This window comes from Barbus barbus (genome assembly GCF_936440315.1).
Source record: "Barbus barbus genome assembly, chromosome: 45".
Lineage (NCBI taxonomy): Eukaryota > Metazoa > Chordata > Actinopteri > Cypriniformes > Cyprinidae > Barbus > Barbus barbus.
The window spans coordinates 6,130,513-6,144,997 of record NC_136723.1 but is presented as its reverse complement, the minus strand read 5'-3'; the positions used below and the strand labels follow the sequence as shown (position 1 = coordinate 6,144,997).

General features: G+C 37.5%; 2 protein-coding genes across 4 annotated transcripts in view; both read left to right on the top strand.

Annotated features, from left to right (window-relative positions):
* The window catches only part of LOC306864412 (hydroxysteroid dehydrogenase-like protein 2), a gene marked incomplete at its 5' end in the record, with an annotated part of 17,956 nt that extends 16,544 nt beyond the window's left edge, over nt 1–1,412 (top strand). The window contains 2 exons of the mRNA XM_079408422.1: nt 224–352; nt 458–1,412. Coding sequence (XP_079264548.1) covers nt 224–352; nt 458–570 — 242 coding nt within the window. The 3' untranslated portion in view covers nt 571–1,412. The remainder of the gene's footprint in view (nt 1–223; nt 353–457) is intronic.
* LOC306863853 (uncharacterized protein KIAA1958-like) lies at nt 1,378–14,485 on the top strand (the record flags this gene model as incomplete). Of its 3 annotated transcripts, XM_079407403.1 has the most annotated exons (6): nt 1,378–1,565; nt 3,543–4,575; nt 6,358–6,405; nt 7,091–7,210; nt 7,341–7,658; nt 8,648–10,054. In XM_079407403.1, the coding sequence occupies exons 1-6, from the start codon at nt 1,560–1,562 to the stop codon at nt 8,830–8,832; spliced, it is 1,710 nt and encodes a 569-aa protein (XP_079263529.1). In that variant the 5' UTR covers nt 1,378–1,559. The 3 variants fall into 3 exon arrangements, with proteins under 3 accessions (XP_079263529.1, XP_079263528.1, XP_079263530.1); XM_079407402.1 differs by lacking the exons at nt 6,358–6,405; nt 7,091–7,210; nt 7,341–7,658; nt 8,648–10,054 and adding exons at nt 11,383–11,562; nt 11,697–11,903; nt 12,087–12,913; XM_079407404.1 differs by lacking the exons at nt 6,358–6,405; nt 7,091–7,210; nt 7,341–7,658; nt 8,648–10,054 and adding an exon at nt 13,449–14,485.

The window sequence follows — 14,485 nt, the reverse complement described above, 5'->3', positions numbered from 1 at the left end:
ACCATTGAATATTTTATCATATAATTTATATCTTGAAAATAATATGTAATAATAATTTGTATATTACATATATATTTAAACATAGACTGTATAGTACACACATTACAACACGCGATTTAAAAGTTTGAATTAGGTTTTTATTTTTATATTTTCCATTTGCAAGCCGCATATGTCCTGCCCATTAAATTGGTGTTGTATTAATGTTTACTGGCATGATTGACAGGAGATCATGCTGGAGTCTGGTACATTGATCTGAAGAATGATGCAGGAAGTGCTGGCAGTGGGGAACCACCTGTCAAAGCTGATGTCGTCATGACGCTGGACAGTTCAGACTTCATCAAGATGCTCGAAGGTAGAAAAAGGGTCACATGCACATTCACCCACTACTGGCATAATCATAGAGGGTGAAAAAATAAAAACCTGAAGCACTGATGAAAACCATATTCTTTATTAACAGGGAAATTAAAGCCCACTGTGGCGTTCATGTCCGGAAAGCTGAAGATTAAGGGTGACATGGGGTTTGCCATCAAACTGGAGAAGATGATGGCCATGATGAAGTCTAAGCTGTGATATGATCACTCCTCTACCATCTCCTGCCTTACATGATGTACATGATCTCTTTTCTGAATCATTGTTTGCATTAAACCATTTGCTCAACATTTGTTCAGCTGATACTAAGTTTAATAAAGGATTTTCCTTTATACTTTCTTCACTGCATGTTCTATAATTAATAGTATAGTATTGCAACATCATTCTGAAAAGTCTCCTTCAAAAATTTACCATGGTAGCCATAGTTTTCACTATAGTTACTGTATCATGATTAACCATTTAACCAAAATAATACAGGAATTCATTCAAACTGCTCTTTTTTTTGTCCTTAAGTGTGTGTGAGACATGTTTTACTATAATAATTATAATATTCTTTAAGGCATGAAGGTCTAACTCCTAAAATTGTTGGTTATGTATTTAGTTTTTTCCTTCTTGAAAATGATTTTAGAGAAAAACAAACATTTTTATTCATTAACTTTCTTGGCTTTGATTTTCTGCTTCAGGAAGCTAAAATGTGTCAGAACAAGCATTTGATGCTTTAATATTGTATGGTATTATATAGTAAAATGCATGTTTGCTTAACAAAACATACCTTTTTAAACATCGTTACAACTAATACAAAAGTATTTTAACACGTGCATTTTTTGTTGTTGTTGTTGTTGGGCACATTAGGTTAACATGCCGATATACACGTGTTTTAATTGTGAATTCAAACGCAAGTTTTGACGGAAACATTCCGTTCTGTTATGCATGCTTGTGTAATAAATGAAATATGAATTTCATGCATGCACATTGCCATATCATATTTCTCAGACACGTACTTCCGGTGATAGCGGAAGTGCCCGATGCACGTCCATTAAAAGCGAAATTAATGGCTTTTGTATAAAATACTGTCAAAAATAGAAGAACCGCGGACAAATGAAGAGTTTGCATTGACAAATGATGCTTGATATCGAACAAAGAGGCAGCGCGCACCGTGCGTGAGCGGACACTGGAGTCTGTTCTCCCGTATGAAGGTACATGATGTTTGTTTGGGCTCTTTGTGTTGATGCAGGTCATCACTGCAGTCTTTTAACGCTTTTAACATCCGAGCTGTATGTCGGCAGCTCGCTCGGGTTTCAGAGTCGTGTTGTTTAGAAGAGAAGCATAGACATGTGTCATATAAATGTGGTAAAACAATGGCTGTGGGCGGTGATCTTGTGTAGTTGTGGATGATAGGGGTGTGTCTTCAGCTTATATAAAAGTACTTTGGAAATTCCATGTTTTGTTTTTTTAACATGTGCCACAGCCATAGCATGGTATTTTTGCAAGTAAATATTGTGGTAAATGAATATGCTAGTTATTCAATAACCACCATCACTATACCAGAATATGTCAGTACTTTGTTGTTGCAGATCACTGTGATATTCCTAAGAGTTAGTCTTTGCTTTTTTATTTAAAAAGATAGGCTATAATATTATTAAAATACACTAATAATTTATTTCACCCAATCTATTTTCTAAATGCATCTTAATGATGCTGTTGTGAACAATTCATGCTTATTTTTTTTTTTATTGTAAGATATTATAATATCATAACTCATATATCATAATTTCACTCGAGTCACTTTAGTCTGCTTTAACTTCTGTCCTTTCTTATAATTGACTGCAAGAGATCTGCCTTCATCCAGTCAACTATCATTGGAAGCATAACACAAGTGTTCACCAGTGAAAATGCTTTGTATGCCTTTCTTTATGAAAAACAAAAACTTTTTTTAATGACAACTAATGTAATTCAATGTATATTGAAAAATGAATTACATTTTATCAAGCTATACCATAATGTTACAGTACTTCACACTGGTAAAGTATAGTAATCTATTGGATCAAATACGCTCACATGTGAAAATGCTTTTTTTTATTTTAAAAGATACTACATTTTCTTTGTGATGACTAATGACAATTATGACCAACTATTAGCTTAACAATTTAAGATAAAAGTGAAAATTAGAATTTAAAATTTAACATAAATACTAATAAAATAGAAATAAACTATTCGAAATGCATCTTAATGATGTTATTGTAAACATTATGGAAGTTTCAGCTGCCGTTTCATGATGACTTTAAGTTTATTATAAGCAAAAAAACATTTGTATTGAAAAATTAATGATGAATCATTTTATCATACCATAATGTCACGGCACTTTATTGTAAATCATAATCTATGGTTTATAAGTGTTTACCTGTGAAAATGCTTTTATTTAGATTTTTTAATCATATTATCAGCCTAACAATTTAGAATAAATAAACTGAAAAGCTGAATTGAAAAAATATAACAAATACCTTATTTTTTTTAAGCCACCCTTTTTCTTTAAAGTTGGCATGAAATTGAAATTCATCCCATCTGTTTTCTTAATGCATCGTAATGTTCTTAAAAAAATTGGTTGCAACTGCCATTTGATGTTGACTAAGTCAAGTTAAGGTCAAAGTTGACATCCCCCTTTCAGAATCTGCAAAAACGTGTGAAAAGATGGGTCTCAAAATCATACAGTCATTGTTGGAAAGGGTTCAAATACACAAAAAGGTTGGAAAACCAAAGAAATTGTGGGACCTGAAGGGTTTTTCTGAAGAACAGCAGGCAGTTTAACTGTTCAGGACAAACAAGGGACTCATGAACAACTATCACTAAACAAAAAAAACACAGCTTTGGATCGTTCAGGTAACAACACAGTATTGAGAATCAAGTGTATGTAAACTTTTGAACGGGGTCATTTTTATAAATTCAACTATTATTTTCTCTTGTGGACTATATGTAAACATATTTTATGTGAAATATCTTATTCAGGTCAGTACTAAATAACAACATGCATTTTGTATGATCCCTCTTATTTTGGTCAAATAATTAACATTTTGCCGATTCTGAAAGGGGGGGGATGTAAACTTTTGACCTCAACTGTATATCATATACACACAAAAAAAATTGTATTGAAAAACGAATACATTTTGTCATCTCAGGGGAGGAGGCTCAACATGGAGGACTGCTTGCACACTTCCTCTGACAGCCTGGCTAAACTGGTGAAATGGGCCCACAGTCACGGAACAATCTGCACCTTGATCCCCAACCTCAAACACATGCTGAACGAGGGCTCTCACGGGACCCTCACGGCCCTGTGGGGCTGCAGCGCCGGCCACGCCTACCACTGGCCCCTTAACACCACCTGCAAGAAGGCAAACAAAGAACGCAACCAAGAAAGCCGAAGCATCAACACGGACAGCATGATCCAGGCGGTCGCCGTCATGCAGAACACCTCAGAGCGCTTCCTCGGCAGTGCCGCCAAAAACAAGGGCGATTCCGCTCAGATCCACGACTCCTGCGACATCTCCAACTGCAGCGAACCGTCCGAGATGGACGACAACGGCGAGGAGTACAACAGCCACCTGTATGACATCGTCTGCGAGTCCTCTGCTACCGACGAAGACGGCGACTCCGAGTTCAACCACACCTCAAATATCACGCCCAGGAAAAGATCGGGAAAAGAACCGGGAACCGAGGACAGCACTGATCTGGCGTTGAAGAAAATCAAACAAGAGCGGGGCGAAGACTATTACAGTGTGGCCAACCCTCAGATGCCCAGCAGCTCGGATGGGAACCGCTCTACTGGAGGCATTACGCAGTCGCCCAAACCCAACGTCCAGAACAGACCATCATCCAGGTCTTCGATGTCCCAGAAGCCTTCCTCTGTAGACGGGGACTCCATGGCGATGTCCTCGTCTCCTCTGGACAGCTCCCCTTCTTCCATGATCAAACCCCTGCGTGCGCCTTTCCACGTTACACAGAACAAAATGCAGGTGAACTCGAACCCGGCTTGCAGTCAGAGTGTGGCGACCTTGCCCCATTCGGGAAGGATTGACGCTATGGGGGTGCTGCACAGGGACGAGTATCCCAGGTCTTCATTGTCTTACGGAGAGGCTTCCATGGGTGTGAACCCTGAGATGGATCTTCTAGCAGCACAAGCACTTAATACCGAAGCTCGAGCGGACAACACAGGTAAAGAGCCTTATCTGGAATTAGTGATGAGAAGTGGTTGAGTCACACTTAAAATTGCGGAATGTCATTGCATTGGATAACACAATATCACATGCATGCCACATCAGCAAATAATTCCTGCGCTGAATTTTCTCAGAACTTCACCTTTTTGCGGGTACTTTTAACAAATTGGTCATTTTTTGTTGTAGTAGCCTGTCGCTGGAGCAGTTACACGATGCTCAGGCTCGTCCCATCGATTTGCATTATGTCTTTAAGATAGTGAGGCTTAAATTGATATTTTGTTATCTAATGCAATGATATTTATTACTTGTTTTATTCTTATTGTCTGTTGAGCCTTTGTTTGCTTGAAATGAACATGACATCTTTTAATGATCTCAGAGTGAACATGAAGATGCTATAAATAGTATAAATGAAATTCCAACGTTGCTCAATCGTTCCGAGCTTCAGAGGCAAAGCTCTCACTTTTCTTTGAACATTGCTGAATGCAAATTGAATGCTTCTGTATAATTATTTAATCATTCGAGGCATAACAGCAATCACACACTGAATGCAAATCAAATCATTTTAACCGAAAACATCTTAAATAGCCTGAACAAAAAAATAAATTTTTAAGATGCACTTGCAGTACATAGAAATAGCAAAACACAGAAGGTTAGTATATTCTGCATGTGTTTGTGTGAGCGCTCTGAGCGGGTCGTGGGTGGAGTGCGGCCTCATATTGATCTTCTTAATTATATTTATGACGTCGTCTCAGTCAAGGCCATAAATGAGATTTATTACACCGCAGAAATGTAACCCAACACTACACAATGGACATGAAACAGACTGGGTGTTGATTCAAATCTGGCAAAAAAGAAGACTGCACTAAAGCAATGATTTGAGCTGGGAGTGAACATTTGCTTTTTTAAAAGGAATAGTTTACCCAAAACTGAAAATTTGCTGAAAATGTACTCGCCCTCAGGCCATCAAAGATATAGATGAGTTTGTTTCTTCATCAGATTTGGAGAAATGTAGCATTACATCACTTGCTCACCAGTGGATGCTCTGCAGTGAATGGGTGCCGTCAGAATGAGCTGATAAAAACATCTCAATAAATGATTTTTTCAGTAATGTCATCCATCCATGTAATTTTTTTTTAGTACTCTATTTAGTATCAAGTTGATTGAACATTATTATTCTGGGGCCTCCAGCTGAGAGGCCTTACACCTTAAAACAGGTGAAAACAAAGAAATCAAGTGCAATTTCTTTTTTTCATTGCATTATCTCTGCTAACAGTTGCGACAAGAGAGGGCCAGGTTAAAAAAAAAAATATATATATATCTTTTACATTAAGTTTTTTCCCCCACTAATTCTAGATTTGTGCTTCATTTTGATTACTTTGTTAAAATTCTATTTTCTGGGAAGTTAGTATCATTGTGTATAAATTCACTATCACATAGTCAATTATTTAGTCTTGGTAAGCTAGTTAATGAGATGGCGTCCTTTCCCATTCTGCAATAAGGCATTAAGCGGTTTTCCCAAGAGACTCTGGGGATATTTGACATTTCAGTCGAGATGGAAATGGATGAGGCTGTTATTGCTTTAACTCCAAATAAACCAAACGAAAATAACAGGTGAGTTTTCTTAACACTTTCTCTCTTTATTGAGAGGAAAATGGATGTCAGTAGATTTAATGTTAGTGTCGTATGATTGTGTTTTATCATAAGCATGCATTAAAATGCTTAAAGGATAATATTAATATCTCGTTATTGTGGACAAACTATAATTTTATTCTGTTTACAGGTTCACACGAGAAGATGGATTATGCTGTGATTTTGAAAGCCCTCCATGGTTAGTTTTTTTTTGTGCAAGAACCAATATTGCAGTTTTATATTAATTAGTAAATCTCACAAAACCTGTCAGTAACCTATCCAGCTTATATTTACCTAAAATGAAAAAATATTTAAAGAAACATTATGATTTATATAAATAAATAGATATATTATTATTAATTTTATTTTTTGCTGATTTACAAAAAAACTAATTTTATTAAAAAGTATACTATACAGAGTCTTATAGTAATCAGAAAAAGTGGTTAGAATTTGGCAGGAAAATGTGGTTATTTTCTTGAAATTAACTTCAAAATGCAAACAATTCTCACGAGTCACTAATGTTTTTGCCCGCAATTAAATTGGCAGGTTTTGTGATATTCATCTTAACACTGCAGCTGTGCTGTGGTGCGCTAGTTCAATTTTTCCTCTGTATTTATTTTTATAATGGATGAATTTGCATGAGGCAAATGAATTTGGAGGAAACTTTGCATCATGGCAAATAAAATAAAATCTCTCTGATGAACATGGCTTTATTGTCTGTGGACTCGCCAGTTGTATGAACTGAAATACAGACCAGTCCTTGACTGTGATGTTGTGTGGGGAAAGCATTTGCTTTGAAGTATGTTGTGCATTTGGTTTCTGGTCTGGACGAAAGAGTTCATCCTCTATTAAAGCTCCTAAAACGCTCATTTGATGTATTACAGAGCATCTGATTCCAGCTGCACACAGTTCAGAAGAGCAGTTCTGCCCATCAGATCTCAGTCCAAACAGTGAGAGGTATTTTGAAGAGAGAAAACACCTGGAAGAGTTTATAACAAGCATAGGTGAGCTAGCAGTCCGATACAAATCTAAAAAAAAAAACTCCACTATATCAGTTTGTCTCAATTGTGATCGATGCGCTGTTAGTTATGTCTGCAGGGAAACTCTTTTTAATGTGTCTCATGATTTATGCAGATACTGTAACCCTACAAAACCTTCAGACGGTCATTGATCGAATCCTGGTCTTTCACGAGCGGACACAGATGCCTCTGTCCAGTCCGGCTCGACTGGGAGAGCAGGAGCTGTTTCCGGGAAGCGGACTCTACCTGCCGCACTACAAACTGGCGTCTATGCTGCAGGAGTCCCGGCAGGACAGCATGAGACTCTTCCACCTGCTGTTTGAGCACTTCTTCAGCGAGGAGGATCTTAACGGGGCCGTCGCTTTTGGGAAGAGGGGAAAAGTCCCTGACGGGAAAAAGATCTTGGACAGAAGAAGAGTGGATGGGATTATGTGTAAGTATTTGAAACGGGAGAGCCATGCGTTTTTTCCATTCTACTGATGTAATAGAAATGTTGACTTTTTTTGTGCAATGGCACATTTAGTTCTATTCATCAAAGAACCCTATTATACTTTCCACAAAAATATGAATATCAATGACAATGCTAAAAATATTAATATCAGTTTCGTTATCAATAATAATAATAAGAAATGAGCATCAAATCAGCATATTAGAATGATTTCTGACAGAAAACTGAAGTTATGATGCTGAAAATTCAGCTTTGCATCACAGGAATAAAATACACTTTAAAATGTATTCAAATAGATAATGGTTATTTTAAATTGTAATAATATTTCACAATATTACTGATTTAACTGTTTTTGCTGAAATAAATGCTGCCTTGGTGAGCAGAAGAGACTTCTTCCAAAAACATTAAATATTTTTATCAATCCCAAACTTTTGAAAAGTAGTCTTTAAAAGCCTTTTTCTGATATTTCGCTGATATCTTAATATTTACGCTCTGAATGGGTTAAAAAAAAAATTTCCAGAACCATCAAGTAGATTTAAAATGTTGTAGACTGTAAAAATGATCTCAAAAAATATTTCAACTATGCTGTTTTTCACTAAATGAAAGAAAAATATTATATATTTAATTGCGCTGATATAATGCATGATAGCAATGAACAGTACTGTTTACATATATATTTGTATTGAAACATTGAGAAATACGATATTTTTGAGGGATGATACAAACGAATCATTGAATCAATTTATGGAAACTGACTGATTCACAGAATTTTGCTGCTGAAATTTAAATCAGACACTATTAAAACATTACTTTAACAATATTTACATTTTTGTAAAAGTGCATTCAATCATTTTACTAAATTTATTTTGTGAATATTCTTTATATTTCAAAGACCAATCATGTGACTTGTTTGTCTCAAAGCCTTCACTCAGTGTTTTAAATTGTGTGTTGTTTTCCCTTCTTGTTCTTCGCAGCCTATGTTCTGCGTTGTTCGACTATAGACGGATGGACACCTGTGGAATCATCTAAGCTGAAGAAGGCCTGTATTAATAAATGCAGGCTTCGAATCGGTCAGAAAAAGAAGCAAGAAACTTCTCAAGAGTCCTTTATTTTTTGTGACGAACAATCTTCAGGCAAAAATGACCCTTCCTATATGTAACTGCTGATCCCAAAAATGCTATTATTATAAATGAAACACTGTTTTGGCCAGCGGTTTAATGTCTTGGACATGAACGATTCAGTCTGGAATCGATTAAAGGTGATTCAGTTTTGCTACAGCACTAAGAGATGAACGATTCACGGTCAGACACATGAACTATTTCCATTCCATTCATTTCAACAAAACCAACATTATCTATACTGTGATAGTTATTGACTATTGACTCGCTTAGTCAACACAAACCTGTTTATCACATTTAAACCTTTAGATTAGTCTAGTGCTTAATCATGTTAGTCATGTAGAATTGTAACAATCAAGACAAGATATTTTCAGTTTTGGCAAACCATTTTGATGGTTTTTACTCATATCCAATATCTTTAAATATAAAAATGTGAATTATCACTATATCAAAACCACCTTAAACTTGTATTTTATTGTTTTATATTCCTGTGTTTTATCAATCAGCATCACACTAAATTCAATAGCGTCATTCCTTGTGCATGACTGACAGAAAAATGGATATTTGAGATATTTATAAACATCCCACAAAGTTTTATTACTCCGCTGTTTCGTATGTAATTTTTACCTAAGTGATATCATGTAGACCAATCAGCAGTTAACAGCATATCAAATTACTGCCAGTATTACTGCAAATATTTATATTTTTTCTTAATGCGGTAAATGTGCAATTAGGTTATTCAGACAATTAACAACTTCTGTGTTCATTCATGATATTTCAGAATTTCTTACTGTGAGGTGTTGCAATGAGTGTGTAGTGAAAACGTCACTCAAGGGCTCACACATTTACAATAGTTCATGAAATTCTTTGGACGGCATTAGTAAAGCAGACTTTAAAACATTGGAAGGCTCAGTAAGTCAAATCACTTTTTACAATCAAGTATTATATTTCTTATAAAAAAAACTGGCAGATAGATCATGTTGTCCATAAGTGTTTAATGTAGAGAAAAAAAAATTACATGACCATTTATTATGGTTATGAAAGATCAGTCTTTTCATAATGGTTAGGAAGTCTTCACCTGACCGCTTTTAAAAGTGTCTTGTTTTGTACCTAAACACTGATGCTGAACTTGCCCTTACTTTAGCACTTCTACAAACCTCAAGTTTATTATCAAGTGTGTAAATACTCCATCATCCTGGTGTGTTAAGTGGTCTTATTTGTCATTTTCTGATGCGTTACAATAAAATCAATGACTAAATGTTGTCCCTGATCTGTTTTTGCCTTTGAATCAATTGCTGTAATTACTCAGCTTTTTTTGCATATGGCATCTTTTATTATAAGGTAGGAGTCTTTTAGTGACTGCTTCATAATTCAGTGTATTTTTTATTTTAATTTTGCTTTTATTAGGCATCAATGATTTGGTGACATTACTTTGAGGTGGTATGGTCCTTTCAAATTATGCTTTTTAATATTATCACAAAATGAATGTAATTGAATAGGTCATGGTAGAAGTAGCAAAAATAAACCCACTAAAAGAATAGGCATTTAAATAAGTATTATAAATAAGATCTAAATTTAACCCAACCAAACAAAGACAAAGAAAACTAACAACAAAAGCAATGATAAATGGATCACATTTGAAGATTTGGCATGGCAGTTAATCAGAATAAACTTTAATGGAAAGAGAAGTAGCATATTTTGAGATGACGTGAAGTGACATAGTGCCAAGTATGGTGACCCATACTCGGAATTCGTGCTCTGCCCCATCCAACACACACACAGCAGTGAACACACACACACCGTGAACACACACCTGGAGCTGTGGGGGATTATTTATGCTGCGGCGCCCGGGGAGCAGTTGGGGGTTCGGTGCCTTGCTCAAGGGCACCTCAGTCGTGGTATTGAGGGTGGAGAGAGCGCTGGACATTCACTCCCCCCACCTACAATCCCTGCCGGCCCGAGACTCGAACCTGCAACCTTTGGATTACGAGTCCAACTCTCTAACATTAGGCCACGACTTGCCCATTTTACTACATTGAAAAGATATTTTGAATCAAGCTAAGTGAGATGCATTTGAGTTAAACAAAAAAGCTGCTTTTTTACATTATTCATACTAGGCATACAGACCTGTGTGCTGTGATAAAAACAAAAGTAAAAAAATATGCAATACAAATTTGCCGTAATATGTCAAAATAGCAAGAAGTGCATACTATGACTTACTGCTACAGTGCAGTAAAGTCAAGTAGCTACAAAACAAAACAAAAAAAAACATCATGACACAAGATGCTAAAAAACAGATGTACATTAAACAAATACGAGACATTGCAGATGGAATAGAAGGATGTCAACTACGGATAAACTTGATTGCTGTAGATATACAGTATGTAGTTAATAGTAATTTGGCTAATAAATCAACATATGTAATTAATTCAATACATTTTTTTAATCAGATGGCAGGCCTAAATGTTTACCACCAGCCACGTATTTCTTTTTATCAAATTTCAGATTAGCACACAAAAATTACATTCAGACATATCTTTCCAGAGGTAGTAGGAACTCCTGAGGTAAAGCTCTGTTTCTATTTCAAACAGTTTCTCCAGCTGTGTATGAAATAGAGAGACTGAAAGCACTACTGCAGGCTGAGAGAAGCAAAAATGAGTTGATGGGTGAAACAATCAGCAGCCTGAAGCAAGACAAAGAGCTTCTGCAACAGGAACTCACCAAGAAGGCTGAGCTCATCTGTGACTTCCTGCAAGACCAGCTACGGCCAGGTGACCATTCCTTATAAACCCATCACATTCCATTTCTGGATAATACCTAGTTTTTATGATATGAAAGGAAGCATGGAGATGAGAATGCAGGTTGTGATTTGGATAAGGATTGTCTTGTTTTCTGTGATTGTTAGATAAAAGAAGGACACTTTCATCAAGTCAGATGGAGGCAGGAAGCTCACATCAGATTATTACCTCCATTCCTGAAGAGGGTGCTGCGTTTGACTCACCAGCCCTCTTTGACTCTTTCGAGGAAGTGGAGTTGCATCCACTGGACAGGCAGAGGACCATCAAGATTTCATCAAAGAGAAGCAGAGATGGCGAGAACACGCGTGTCCGAAGTAAGTAATGTAAGACTGGGATTTGGATCCAAGTCTAGCTATCGGCTCAATAGATAAACTGGGATTTGCTAAATTTGAACTATAACTCATTATTAATGAATAATAAGATTTTGATTTTCGTTCAAGTAACATTTTGTCCCAGTCTGTAGAGTGTTACTAAAGAATTATGCTACTATTTTTCAGTGAAAAACGTTGTGGGCGTGATTGCACGATATATGGCGGCACTGCAAGAGTTTCGACGTAGCGTATCCATGAAAGTGGCTTTTGATAGAGTTGGTGTTGACCGCAATACCATTTCGAGAACAGCAGCCATTGCAGAATTGAGCTTGGCGGCACCTGAAGTCTTCCACGCTTTGCCTCCATGGGACGAGAAGGAGGAAACATTGGCCCACTATGCAGTCAGATGCCGACAGGCCATGGACGACAGCATCAAAGCCAAGATTAAAAGCATGAAAGCAAAGGGGGAGCTTCTACCAATCGTCAGCAAATAAATATTTACCTTATATGATTTACAGTGGACATGTGACCACTCTAAAAGAACACTTGTATTTCTCGTCACATTTCGGCCTTGATCTCTTTTGTCCTTAGCCATGATCCATCACAAAGTGAGCGATGTATGGCAGCACATTTGTTGGAAACTTTCAATCAGTTGTTGTGTTGTTTTTGGCCAATTTGGCTTTTTAATGAAATCAAATAATTGTTTTGTATACCTTGTGCAGTATAATTTTGCCTGACCAGTATTTACTTCAGTGTTAAGCATTAGGTAAATAGGTAATACTGATATTAATAACTGTAAAATTGCATGCTCACTACCATCACAAACTACAGAGAATATTTGTACTTGTTGACACAAAACCTCTTCCTCTCTGAATACCAGATTAGTGTCATGTAATAAGATTGCCAAGGTGCAGACTGTGAAAAATAAGTGCGTAATGATGTTACACTACATTGTATGAACCAGTGGGTTCAATGACTGTTACTGTGAGTAATAAACAGAATATCACAATATCCAGATGCTTCTGCCTTTTATCGGAAAAATAATTTTGCCATTATTTTGACAATTAATAACTCAGTCAGCAATACAACCAATACGGAATCGGAGATTAGAAATCTTTACCTAAAGATTGGACAGTACCTCAACAGTGTCTGCTTGCTTCAACAATGGACCTTAGTTAGGATATACACCTCAGTGGTTCCCAACCTCGGGAGTCCTGGAGTATGGCCAACAGTACACATTTTGGACGTCTCTCTTATCTGACAGACCCATTTCAGGTCTTGGAGTCTCTATTAGTTGATGAATAGATTCAGTTGAGTTTGTTTAGAAAAAACAAACAAAATGTGCAGTGTTGGGGGTACTTAACAACTAGGTCTGGGGACCACTGATTTAAACCATTGTTGAGCAGTATGTGTATCATTTACTGAGAGATATAAATGCATTTCCATTCATGTCATACTAAATATGAAGTCTACCCTGACTGAGGTCCATTTTGTTTTCTATGCCATAATGTTCTGGACATATGAAAACACTACCTTCTTCCCTTTCAGCAGACATGGATGAGAGAGCATACAGAGAACAGAATGAGAAGACCATTCGCAGCACCCAAACAGCTCTTCGCAACTTTCGGGACTTCCTGGTTTCTAAGTATCCAACCGAGACCAGAGAGATATACTGCATCCCCTGCCAAGAGTTGGACATCTACTTGGCCTCCTTCTTTGTGGATGCACGCCAAAGAGATGGCTCAGAGTATGAGCCCAACAGCCTGGCCAACTACCAGTGTGGCCTGGAGCGTTATCTGAAGGAGTATCACTACGCCTACAGCATTACAAGAGACCGGGAGTTCCAGAGATCCCAGGATGCCCTCAAGCAAAAGCAATTGGAGCTCAAGTTCAAAGGCAAAGGCAACAAACCCCACAAGTCAATGAAGCTGACCCTTGCTGATGAGTTGCTCCTAAGGAAACGGGGGCTTCTGAGTCGCTTCAACCCTGAGGGTCTGCTTAACCTGGTGTGGCTCAACAACACCAAGGCTTTTGGCCACTGTACAGGCTTCCATAGCTCCACACTCAAATGGGGTGACGTGCGCTTGCTTACCACAGAAACAGGACTAGAGTGTCTGGAGTGGTCTTACCAGGATTTTAGTGACCCTAATGCCAGAAACCGAAGGTCCACGACAGAGTGCCGCATCTACGCTACCCCGCATGCTCCTCAAACCTGCCCTGTGCAGGACTACAAGGAATATGCTCAGCGTAGACCGCAAGCAATGTTCTTTGAAGATGCCCCCTTTTATCTGTCCATCAAGCCTGTGGTCAACCTCGCCGCCCTGCACTGGTACAACTGCCAAGCTCTGGGAAAGAACAAATTAGCAAAGATGGTGAAGACCATGTGTGAGAAAGGCAACATTCCAGGGAGAAAGACCAATTTCAGCGTTTACCAGAGTTGCAGCACCTTGTCCGAGGCTCAGAGTAATCAGCTAGTCCTGATCTGCAATGATCTCAGGCAACAAGCCGTCCAGTCAGGGAGTTCCCATCCTGGCAGCACCAACTTTGTCATTGCTGGTTCTTTTGACTCTACTGACTCTGCTTAA